At 39.6% G+C, this 13,213-nt stretch overlaps 1 protein-coding gene across 2 annotated transcripts in view; it reads left to right on the forward strand.

Moving 5' to 3' along the window:
• Window positions 1-13,213, forward strand: part of sfswap (splicing factor SWAP) — a 62,769-nt gene that overhangs the window by 39,958 nt on the left and 9,598 nt on the right. For both annotated transcript variants that reach the window (XM_042508985.2, XM_088070877.1), the window contains exons 15-17: window positions 4,184-4,557; window positions 6,408-6,539; window positions 6,926-7,066. In XM_042508985.2, coding sequence (XP_042364919.1) covers window positions 4,184-4,557; window positions 6,408-6,539; window positions 6,926-7,066 — 647 coding nt within the window. The remainder of the gene's footprint in view (window positions 1-4,183; window positions 4,558-6,407; window positions 6,540-6,925; window positions 7,067-13,213) is intronic.

Genomic DNA, 13,213 nt, shown 5'->3' on the forward strand with positions numbered 1-13,213 from the left:
GTCATTTTGGGGTGAAGTATTCCTTTAACTTAGTTGTCGTGAATTTACTGGCAGCAGCATTTTATAAGTTGATGCTGCATTTTTGGAGGCCGGAACAAAGGATGATGCAACAGCACAGTGTGTCGGGGCTTTAGATACTGAAGGTTTGAGGACAAATGTGAATGCTGATGCCATGCTGACTTGGATCTGTTGTTGTAAGCTCACAATGTTCCCCACAGTGCTCATCGTGTTGTTTATGCGACAGCCCTGTAGTAGCTGGAGTAAGCTGTCATGAGCAAACAGAACCCAGCAGTGAATAAGCTTTACAGGCCTAGACCGCTTTGCTTTTGTAAGCGACTCTTATAGTGATATGATTGTGTAACTTTTCTGTCTCGGTACATTTTGGCTCATCATGCTGTGTCGGAGGTGGTGCAACTGCTTTTTTCCCTCTAGGGTTTCTAACAGACCAATTTGATTTCACACTGGCACTGTCTTGAAGGGGAAATCTACTTATGTTATTTAATAAAGTTGGTTTCCAGATTTTTGGATGGTACAACAGCATATGTGTTTAAAAAATTTTTTTAAAAAAAAGGGGGCTGAGCAAATTCAGACGCTGAAGTGCCCATAAACTGCAGTACATCAAATGGCCTCTTGAGGCTGGCTCCAAAACAGACCCAGTCCCCATAAACATGTTTGCAGCCTGGTACAAAAACAATTTTGGTCTTCATAGCTTATTTTATAGCTCACCCATTAACATTTTATTTAAGGCCTAAGTTTTGCATATTTCAGGATGAGCTGTTTGCGTGACAGGCAGTCTGCGAGGGTTCACTACTGTCTATGAGTCAGATCCACCCCTCACTCCTCCACAGCTCCAACTCGAACATGAGGCTTCAGAACGACAGTCTACAAACCAATAGGTGACATCACAGTAGCTACGTCCATAATTTATACAGTTTATGAGTCAGCTCCAGGTTGGGAGGTAGACATCGAGTTTGGATATAAAAAAAAAAAAAAAAAAGGCTGTGAGGTTCAAAAGCAGTGAGCTCATCAGACTCTTTGGCTCATCTCTGCTTGAGGCTATAATGGCTCAAGGCCACAGTACCCTCTACTACCATAACTCAGCCAGATCCAGTGGTGGAAGAGCTATTCAGAGTAAAAGTACTAATACGAACCTCTGAAAATACTCTGTTGCAAGTAAAAGTCCTGCATTGAAAATGTTACTTAAGTAAAAGTATGCAAGTATAATCAGGAAAATGTACTTAAAGTATTAAAAGTAAAAGTACCCAGTGCTGACAAATATTTAAATGAGACCCCCAAACCTCAACAATATAAAGAAAAAAACCCCCAAAAAACCCACCTTACATCTCAAAATTATGAAAATAGAGGGGGAAAAAACACCCGCAAAATCAAATTAAAAAAAGAACAAAAAACTTAACGTTTATCAAAATAGTTGGTGATTAATTTTCTATGAGTAGACTGATTGATAAAACCACTAACTACAAAGATGTCAGATAAATGTAGTGAAGTACAGTTCTTGAGTTAATTTACTTTTTTACATTCTACCATTTACCAGATCTATTGCATCATGGGTAATGAAGGCATCATGTTTTGACAAGAAAGAAGAATGCACTGGAAAAAAAGAAAGAAAAGATACCTCCAGTTCTGCTTCATCAATCTAGATAATTGTTTTTGAATAAGAATCAATATGGCACTCTTTCATATCAACTTCAGTCATGCACATTGCTTCATCTCTCTATTAAAGTGTGCTTTTTTGTCAGTCAAGCCTATGTGACTTTTACATATATGTTTCTCAAGTGTTCATTCAGACATGACAGGACAGTTACAGAAGGAGCCCCAGCGCTCAGCAAGGGAGTGGTGGCACGGCTGAGAACAGCACTGAACTGGAGAATAATGATCTGAAGGAATAAGAGTGTTCTCTGTTCTCTCACAGGCTGCCATCAGTGATGGATTTTTGAATGTATTTTCTAGTTAAAGCTTTAATTAATGTCCATTGTGAGTGTGAGGGAGGCTCGCCTGCTTCTCACAGCGAATCTCCTAAAATATTTTCTCATCAATTTCCTTATTAATTAGATAGAGATTTTTTTAGATGTTTAGGACTAACATGAGAAGAATCTCCATAACAATGTAAAATTGTCTCATTCACTGTATTTCATAGTTAAGGGATTTTATTTTCTTTGAGCATGGGAGATAATAATCAAGTGATACATTTATTTCTGTACTTTTAATTAGGCCAAAATGTGTTTAATCTCTCTATGTGGATGTTTTAACTTGTGCTAATGTAGTTTTTATGTAAATCTGACAGCATTTCTCCTCTCCTCTCCTCTCCTCTCCTCTCCTCTCCTCTCCTTTACTCTCCTCTCCTCTCCTCTCCTCTCCTCCCCTCTCCTCTCCTCTCCTCTCCTCTCCTCTCCTCTCATCTCCTCCTTTCCTCTCCTCTCCTCTCCTAAGCACTGCAACTTTTAATTGTTACTCCTCTTGCTGTCTGAACTTCCGTATCTTGCCTGAGCAGGTGTGAGAGGGGAGACATTTCCTCCTCCTGGTGTTGGGATAAGCTTCCAGTATGTCAGTCCTAATTTTAAACCAAACCCTACTTCATATCGTTTCATTATCTCTCCCTTAGCCAAGACACCAGATAGTGTGCAAACAGAAAGGTGTAATAAATATTCCTCCTCTTTCTTCCTCGCTGGGCATTTTTAGATACTCATTGATTGTCTTCTGTCGTGAGCACTTTCTCTTTCTTTGCTGCCTTCTTTACCTCATTTGCTTCCTACTTTCATCTTCTTTCATCATCATCCGCTCCCTCTCTGCGTCTTTCTGTCTGTCTTTTCATGCTCCACCCATTTCGTACCAATTTTAGCAAATGGGTAAGAGGTGGAGAGATTGAATTGGAGAGATTGACGCCACAGCCCACATTCATTTCCTTTCCATGTTCATCACGTCTCACTGGGGCGGTCATTTATGTTAATGTTAGCATATAAAATATGCCATTTGATGTCTTTATCCAAGTGCCCTTTTAGCAACATGAATGCATACATATGTAACACGGCTGACCCCAGGAGCAATCTAAGACTTGACCCTGGAAGATAAAAGCTGACCTTGGAAGATTTAGTGTCATGTTTAATCCACTGATGGACTGAGGCTGCCTTTGCAGTGGGAATCCAGCAGCAGGCCGGTCTAATGTGAGCAGACAGACCCACATTGGGGTAATTAGAGGCACTTTGCAGCTGACAGTTGTAACTCAGCGTGCAGCCAGAGGGCTGACTGTGTTGTGTAACCCACACTTTTTAATCAGCTGAGTAAGGATTTTCTTTCCTTTTTTTTGAGTTAAGAGTGCAAGTAATGATTTCCCAAGAGAGTAAGGGACTATGACTTTGCCTATAAGACATTTTGTGTTCATCCCATGCCTCTTTTAGTGCATGTGTGTACCTTTTTTTTTTTTTTAAAATCTCCCAATGTAGATATTTTCCACCAAATTGCTTTCACTGTAGCTACATCTACAGTGCCTGTTTAAAAGAAGAAATCACGCACATATAATGCTTATTTTTACAGGGTGTCTGCAGCTCCTTCAATGGTCTTAAATGTCTTTTATAGGTATTGGGCTTAAAAGTCATTAAATTACCTTAAATTTAAATTTCTGAAATCTTATTTGTCACAAATAATTCATCTAAATTAATTTTAATTAATTAATAAATATTTACATTTCACAAATACAGGATTAGAACAAGAACCCAAACACTGTTATGTTCTCTACAAGACAGTTTCGGGAAAACATGTTCCTTAGCTTCTCTGCAGGTGCTGCTTATCCTTTCTCTCATGTCACGTAAACTAGATGCTATTCTTTTTTCTAGATTTTAATATCCACCTGAGCAGAATCCCTCTGTAACATCGACAGCGATGGACACGGGGGCATTGCATAAATAAATTTCTGATCTCTATATACAGCCAACCTTGTGCATCTTAGGAAGTTGACACGCCTTTGTATTGATTTTTCACAGTTGTACTGAGGGATCAAGCATTTGGGAATTTGTTCAGTGTGCCTAGTGTCAAAGTGTCTGTTTAATATAATCAATACTTTATTTTTTGTTCCTCTTATCTTTAAGCCAATTAAAAAGAGAATGCCCAGTGTGACTCATGTTTTTTGCTCTCTGTCTTTTTCTGTCTACTGTCTACCTTTTGTCTGTAGCTGCAAGAAGCCCTCTCTGTCCTGTCTGACCCTGCGTCTCCCCAAGTGTCCTCTGCACCAGCTGCGTACCCTCAGGATCAAAGACTTGTCGTGGAGAACAAAGGAGCCTATCGCAGCAGGGAGGCCCCATCTTCTTCGTCCTCCCACTCTACGTCCAGAGGAGCCGCAAAAGACAGAGACAGAGATAGAGATAGGGACAGAGAGAGAGACAGAGAAAGAGATAGAGATAGGGATCGAGACAGAGACAGGAACAAAGGGAGGGACAAAGACAAAAAAAAGAAGAAACACAAGAGAAGGTCGAGATCAAAGTCAAGGTCAAGCTCGAAGAGCAAACACTCCCTTCCCAGTGCCTACAGGAGAACCCGCAGGTCCCGGTAAGACACTTTGGCAGTGCAGAGGTGTCAGTGGCAGTGCAGAGGATCTCAAAGGGCCTGTGTCCACATCGTGTTTTTCTTTGGCTGAAAAGCGGTGACAGGGTGCTGGGGAGCACGTCATAAAAATGTGCTTGCAGCATTTTCTTTAAGTGATGTGCCATAAATGGGTATTGTTTTTATGACAACATGGCATTAATGTTAAGCAAGGTAGCTGACATAATGTTACATTAAAAGAGTGTTACCCAGTAGGGTTGTCAACATATTAGAATAGAAAAATACACTGTGCATGTGCCCTTTCTCTAGGTGGTCACATGTGGCTAAATCTGCTCTCTCATTGGGAACAGTTAAAAAAGGACGCCAGCGTTCAGAAAGAAAATGTGGACACAGGCCCTAAGTATCCAACAATTTAATCTGATCTTGAATCAAGGTGATGTGATTGGATTTCACATACATATTTTCTCACTTTATGACTGTGTCAGCTCAAAGTTTTGCAATTCAGTGAGAGAGATTAGTCTTTTAGTCCTGACAGTGCACAGTGTAGCTGTCCAGCTAAGATCTTTATTGGCCTCTGCTGCTGGTTGCCACAGACACATCAACTTAGTAGGAGCACTTATTGCGTTTTCTATTTTGTTGTTGTGTTTTTTGCGCTGCTTTGTTGCAGAAAAAATCATAAACTGAATCGTCTTCTTTGAATCAGCTTGCTTTTACCTGGGCAAATAACACATGCGGCCTGTATCCTCCATAATCTCCTGGTTTATGCAATTTGGCTAATTAGAATTTCAATGGGATGAGTCAAGAAGTTATCTTAAAAAAACCCCAAAACTTTTCTCTAGATAGATATGAAACTGTTCAGAGCAGTATTTCTGTGACTGGTAGAGCTGCGGTTAAACGTATGAGACATTTAATGTCTGTGAACATAATCATTAATCACCTCCTGTTTAATATTCCGTTTTAGCTAAACATTAAGTATACAGCACACTGCTCCCATATGAACAAAAAACACATCCTAATGTATTACTTAGTCTGTATTTCCTGTTATCCTTTCATTCCCTTTCCTACTTCTTTTGAAAGATGAAGAAAAAAGGACAAATGTGAAATGAATCAATGGAACAAATGCAGGGGTAAAAAAGGAGAAATTAAGAAAAGGGGAGGGATAAAATCATTTAAGAGAAGGAACTATGGCAAAAAGAGAGTAGAAGTGATAGGCTGCTTTGTTTGGTCGTTTATCTGTCAAGATGGACAGTATTGACCTGGCCGCTTTGTTTAGCCACCCCAGCACGAGCTGACATTTACTCAGCTGTCCCTTCATTCCTGGTTTTGTTTTTTAGAAAACAGTTATAGCTTCACTCTCTAACCCTGGCTGTTTCATGTCTGTAAATGGCATGCATGCTGTGCATATGAATTGGTGGAGGAATTTAATCTAGTCCTGCCCTTTATGCAAAGAAATGTGAGAAGTGAATTCATCTCTTATATCATACATAAATATTTAATTGTGTTTCAATTCCGGCTAGAGTCCATGTGATATAATATTTATTTAAGGAATTTACACATGTGTATTTCTCCTTTGGCACAATATTTAGACTTTTTTAACTGTCTTAATGGGATCTGCGCCACATTCAGGTCTTCAAATAGTCCAGTGGAATCACTGAAAATGTTGCTCAAACCCTCACTGGCTATTCCTGGTTTCAAATCCCGTGAAAAACCATCCTGATAGCTTGCTTTATTTCTGTCTGTTATCTCCGCCATTCTTGTTCTTCTTTCAAATGCATCAGCTCATCTACTGGCTCTGTCTCGTGTAATTTAATGGCATTTCTCCAGCTTACATTTTCTTTGTCCTCCCGTCTGGCCAGATCCCGCTCACACTCCCCGGGGAGAAGGGACAGGCGGGGCTCCTCATCAGAGAGGAGACGAGAAGAGAGAGAGCGGGATCGCTATCATCCCAGCAGCAGCTCCAGCCTGCCCAGAGGGCATTCGAGATCCAGGTAAGCCGAACAGCAGGTGTCATCAGTCTGAGGTGAGAGGATGAATCATGGGGTCTCCACGTACAGCTGTGTTTATTTTGTCACTGAAAACACTGATTATTAAAAAACAATTACACAATAACGTGTCTTGATAATACTGTGTGTATATCCACTATACATTGAGCAATGTTTAGATTGTGTCCTTAAGAGTAGATTTAGCAAGCATACCTGCAAGACACTTAATCCCCCAAATGACCACATAATGCAACAGACAGCTTGTACTTGAATTTAAAGTAGGGCTTTTGCCTCCAGACAGTATTCCACGCCTTTGATATATTGTGTGATGTGATTGCCTGAGTCTAAAATCTTTTCTTTCTTGCCCTCCCCTTCTCACTCTTGTCTCCCAGGTCCCCTCCTGAAAAAAGGAAGAGCTCCTTGTCGTCCTCAGGACAGATGCAAACTGTGGGTTCCTCTCTCTCCCCATATTCCTCGCCCTGCAGAGTTTTGTCCCCATCAGCTAGCCCCGCCTCCAGCCTGACCCACTCAAGGTAACCCTCAACAAGCATGTCAATCAACCATCTAAGCATTTAGATTGCTCTCCCATGTATAAGTGAAAGTCTCTTCACTAAAGAAACAAAAGGTTGTAGAGAGGACTTGTGCTTAAAGCGGGTAACTGAGGTTACATCCACAATAACATGTTTTTGCTTTAAAAAACATAACTGTTACTAGTTTACAGTGATTCAGTGATAGCCATAGCTGGGGGTATTATGTTTTCGTGTTGTCCGATACATGAACGTGGTACCTCAAGAACGCCTTTAAGGAATTTCTTTAAATTTATCACAAATATGTACATGAACTCACAATGCACTGATAAGATTTTAGTTGTCAAAGGTCAAGGTCACTGTGACCTTGTCTTTCTTTCTTGTTCCCTTGAGGGAATTTTTCAAATTTGCCACAAAATGTTCACTCGGACTTACAGATGAACTGATAAAATTTTGGTGGTTAAAGGTCAAGGTCAATGTGACCTTGCATCCGTCTTATTCTTGTGGACGCATTATCTCTCTCACCTTTAGAGTATTTTTCAAATTTGGTACAAATGTCTACGTGAACTCAGCCATGAACTAAAGGAGAGACATTTAGTCAGATACTGAATTGTGTGTCAAGCATTCACGTTTTCACAGACATGGATGTTAACTGGAAGTGCAACATGACTGGCTCATGGAGGCATACCACTGCACGGCGGTTATACTAGTTCTACACCTAGCGTCCACACTAATGTGGTATTTTTGGAACCCCTAAAACAGAGCCCTAAATCTGTAACCGTCGTTGTAAACTGCATATTCGCTCTGTTGAGTGGGACCTTTCTTAAGTGTAGCAACAGTAACTAAATGTTATGGGGCCTAACAATGTCTCATATGTTTAGTGTGCCACCATTCATTACCGCAGCAGTATCATGCAAAAAGATATGTTGAATGCAACTGTAAGACTAGCTTTATGAATGTGAAACTCTCGTCGGTAAAACAAAGCTCAGGCCTTGTCTGTTGTGTCCAAGAATTTCTAAATCCAGTATGCATGAGAGAGACTTCAAGCATTAAATCTGAACAGTCACTGATATGATGGATACAAGCCAACGTCTTTTAGCTTCAAGGTCGTATGGCACAAAAGCATTCATGGCAATGGACACAGTCTCTTCTGAGGATGTATGATTGTTGGTCTGCTGTTGAAAATATTTCCAATAAAGAACTGCTAAATAAATATGCAGCTAAATCACTCCTCGCCTTCCCCTCCCCTCTGCCGGCTGTACCACGGGAAAGAATTAGGGCAAGCCATTTGCAATATGAGCGAAGCCATCCTTTTGTATGCACCAACAAAGAAATCAGTCATGTGTTTGAACATGACAAGTGAAGAAGATTAGGTGTAATTCATGCTTTTTGACTCAAATCACTTGTAGCTAAAGCTCCATTTCTGTACCAAATCCAGCAGAGTACTTTCAAGAGAGAAGCCGTGTGCAGAGTCTTTCTGTACAGTGTGGAATGGTCAGCACGCAGAGGCAGTGATGAGCTCGTCATCAAACCAGCAAAGAAAGCACAAAAGTTATCAGGCTGATGGAGTGCAACACAATAGTGCTGCCCTTCACATTGCATTGAGCCACATCACCGCAAGCAAATGTCAGTGTTAATTCATGCAGCTCTCAAGTCGCTTCACATCTTGAAGCAATTAACTTTCCTACTGAAGCAGTGTCAGATGTTAGATTTGAAATGCATGTCAGTAAAATTGATTTGTAAGTGCTTGAATATCACCAATATGTCATGCATTAGGTGAAGTAGTCCCATAGAAAACAAAAAACATTCATTTTCTCATTTAATCCATGTGGTTCAGCTGTATAAATACAGTAGCTATCTCTGCATAACAGTTAACTTACAATGTGCCCTCTCTTGGAGGGGCGACAAAATCTTTTCAGAAACTTAGTGTAGATCTATGACTTTTATTCACATAATGACAAGCCATTGCACACTCAAGATTGAAGTGTGATTAGCAGTCTTACATATTGTAGTCCTCGGTTATTGTTGATTTTGATTTAAATGAGCTAATTTAATGATTACAATGTATGGTACCATTAGACCAACCCGTAAATACTGGTGAGCGAGCACCTCCAGCTTGTGGCATTACTGTCGTGCCAATAACAACGGTAAAGCACACCCTCTCATGTAATATTGTTTAAGTATAATATGACACGACACGACACGACACGGTACAGTACGATGTGATATGATTTAATACAACTTTATTGTATATTTTTTACACTTCATTTTGTTTTCTCAGACAGCTCCGTTCATGAATAGAGTGAAACAAAGATAATCAGTTGTGGTATTCAAGTATTGTAAAACTGAAATCATGCAATGTTTGAGTGCTGCCTCTCCAGATTATCATAAAATCATGAATATATCTGGTATACCAATTTTAGAGAGGAATGGATTTGCAGGATTTAACTTCCTATGGCTGTGTGTCGTGACTGGAAAAAAAAAGAAAAAGCTTTAATATTTCAACACATTCTATGAGATCAGCAGAAGATTCTTTGGAGTACAGGCGAGGCGTTTGTAAAGATGATTTTATAATGCTTCATTGTTCATGTACAAACTGAACAATACAAAGTCTTGAGGACCTCAGTGTCATTGCATCCAAATGATTTTGCAATTCTCAAATTATTTTCACCAGTTTATTTAATTTTCTCACTCAAAAATCAGTCTACGGGAGAAAACACAGAGTACTTACTTTCCAACATACAATAAAATATATGTAAAATATCAATACCACAAGATCAGTCCCACCCACCATCGCCTCCCAACAAAAGAAATTTAAACTACATGTTTTAGTTATATCACAAATGTCTTACAATCAACCCACAACAGACTGAGAATTATTTCCCATGTAACTCCTGACACCAGAGCTGCAGCTACTTTTTTCTGAAGCCATGTATGAGGAGATTTCCTTAAGTCACATAGAGACAGAGGGAAAATCTGCTTTTTCAATAATAAAGCAATCAATTTATTACCAGCAATTAAGGCCAGTTTGATGAACAGCACCTTGTTTCTTTTGGCAAGAGAGATGTCAGATATGTTGCATAGTAAGGCTTTTTAGGTGACCAGGGGATCTCAAACCTGCAAATCCCTTTAAGAGTTTCAAATATTGAATTCTTATAATGTTTAAATTTATTACATTTCCAGATAATGTGAATAAGGTTACCTGTCTCTGTTTCGCATCAAGGGCAAAGATCTGATATTGATTCATTCATCCTTGCTGGGGTAAAGTATGTCCTGTAGATAATGTTAACCTGCAAAAGTTAATGGCAGCTGTTATATGAGAAGGATTGTGCTTCCTTACATATGGATTACCATTCACCGTCTTTAAAAGTTTGTTCCAAATCTCATTCTATATTTCACTGCTCCAAAGTCCCTCCCAATGGACGAAAGAAAATTTGTCCCTCACAAAGACTAAAGCCCTCAACACTAGGACTAAATGTAAGAAAGTTTGGGAATCTGTTGTGCTACCCAGAAAAGAAGGGAAAGTGGTGACATGCAGTATTTTCAGACAAAATAATCAACAGAAGTACGGAGGACCCATTAAGATCCGAACACTAGCCACTATAGGTCCCAAAGGAGGATTTAGGGGGGATTTATGTACTTAAGGCATGGCTGGAAGCCTGGACAGATTGGATATTTCATGCAAAGGAACAGTCTCTTTTGAAAGTGCTGTCAATAAAATTGTTCCACACCTCTTTATTGATGTCATCTGTCAGGTCATGATGAAGTGGCTCAGAACAACAGGTGTCGGACATCTGGCCATTGATTCCATTATCATATTATTCAAATGACAGAATAACAAACAGATCCTCTTTTATCAGTGCAGGGAATAATCACATCTTTTCTGAGATATTTCGCCGATTTTCAACCAGCTTTGTTTCAAAACAATGTGGGAGTTGTGTGTAAATGAACTGTGGTAAAGTTCCCTCCATCTAACCAGTACCTAGATATCTTTCCTTCCGCCATGGCAAAACACTGCCAGATGCTGTCATTTGGCGGTGTTTTGCTTGCTTTTTGGGCTGTTGCTCTAATAACAGGCACTGTTATTAGAGCAACTGTACTTCCACTTTTTCGTGCTGCCCGCCAACCCTGCCGCCAGCACTAAGTATTTAAAGAATACATAGCTGATAAAGAGACACACCTGCTATCAGACTTGGACTGAAATTCTATCCACTGAATTTCAGTGGAGCAAAGACATTTTTTAAGTGTAGTTCCATGAGGTATTTGAGAGCATCTGCCTTTCATGCATAAAGATCAACAAGAGGAGAGAGAAAGGTCAAACCTTCACAGAGGAAGGACTCTTAGTCGGTGTCGAGGCTTACACCTGAGATGTTGATCCCAATCTGTTCCTGTAGCATTCAGAGTGGCAGAGGGTCGATAAGTCACCTGATATCTTGTGTGCCCTGTTGTGCCGTCTTCTTTGCAGACTTTCTGTGTGCATGGGACACTGTCTTGATGTAAATCTCTGTTTGGATCCATGTCAGTCATATATAGCACCATAAGTAAGATGGCACCTTATAACTGTGCTCCAGGAGCCGTGTTCACAAATGCTCTGAAAATACTTTCAAAAAGTATCTTGGCCTGGAAATTTCTAGCAAGGAGTCAGAGCTTAGGAGTGATTTAGAAATGGTCACAGAGCAACTTTGAGCTAGGAAGAGACACAAACATTTATCTTAGTGAGGAAGTGTGGTTGACCCCGTTGCTAGGTATGATGCATTCTTTTAACAGATGTGATTGGTTGTAACAGACACGGCCTTTTGTGAGCCTGCAAGCTGTGGACACCCAGTGTAAATTAAGTGAAGTGCATCACAATGTTGGACTGTGAAAGCGCTGATTTTGTGATCACACTGCTGCACTGTTACATTTTCCTGCTGCCAAATGTCTTAGTGTTAGTGCTATCTTTCTGGCATTAAATTGATACGCGTTGGGTATCAATCAAACCACAAAAATTATCCCCGCATCATATAATCTGTGGCTCTAATCTCTTCTGTTTAAGAAACTCTTAAAGTAATAGTTTGAGATTTTTGAAGGGGGGCTGTATTAGATAATTATTAAACTCTATCAAAGTTATAAATATTGTTTCAGAATATATACTCTAGCAGCAACTCTTAGTACCAGGAAGCTTTGTGAATACGGCCCCAAATCTCACCTTAACAGATCATGTCATGCATTACTGTTTATAAATTATTTGCATACACTGAACGACCACAAACATCTTCAAGCCAAATGTATTGCTTTATAATAACCCTTTGACAAACGTAGGTGTAACTGATTCAAAGAAATCTTCAGCAACTAGGAGACAGAAGCTGTGTTTACAAAGTTTTGATTTATGGAACCCAGTGTAACTCTAAATAGCAGTTTTTTCCCTAAAACATTTTGAATGATGGCACACCATAGAAATATTTTTTTTTACTTGTTCAAGAGAAAAACATATAAAGGCTTATTTTTGTTAAGGGACCATTTGCTTATAACTAAGGTATTTCATGAACATCAGCTGCATGCTTTTAAAAGCAACAACATCTAACATCACTAGTATATCAACCAGGTGATGCCCTTTGTTAGGATGAGAGTGCTTTTTTTCTTTTATTTATTTGAATTGTGTCATTGTGTTTGTAGTAATTTTCTGTCTTTTCAGAGAACAGTTATTGAAGCAGGAACAACACCCCTCCATAAAATGGATTTTTCAAGTATTCTGCTGTCTAAAAAAATGTATTTTCTTTCTACAAGGGATGGACGTAGAGCAGGGCACCATAATAATTCCAGGTTATGCATTCAAAGAAGTGTAATACCCAAGATTGACTGACATACACAGAGACACACGTCCCAAATTGTCCCACTTTTTCAGTGGACTGAAGCGGGAAAACTCCTTAACATCAGCAGCAGTCTGCTTCTTGTCACCTGTTGTGTTCAATCACCGTGATGCAAAAGACGTTTTCTATTTTAAAAATCTCGATGAATTATGGAAGTTAGACTGTAGAGACATAAAAAGCTTTGGACAGAGCTATGAGGTTGAATTTGAGGCCTGTGATTTTGGCCATTTTGCTGTCTTTATGCATGTTTATATACTTGTCTGAGTTTGACATTGTTGACATGTTTTTACAGGTCACATGCCAT

Source organism: Plectropomus leopardus, chromosome 20, assembly GCF_026936395.1.
Source record: "Plectropomus leopardus strain MGB_pleo_1.0 chromosome 20, ASM2693639v1, whole genome shotgun sequence".
Lineage (NCBI taxonomy): Eukaryota > Metazoa > Chordata > Actinopteri > Perciformes > Serranidae > Plectropomus > Plectropomus leopardus.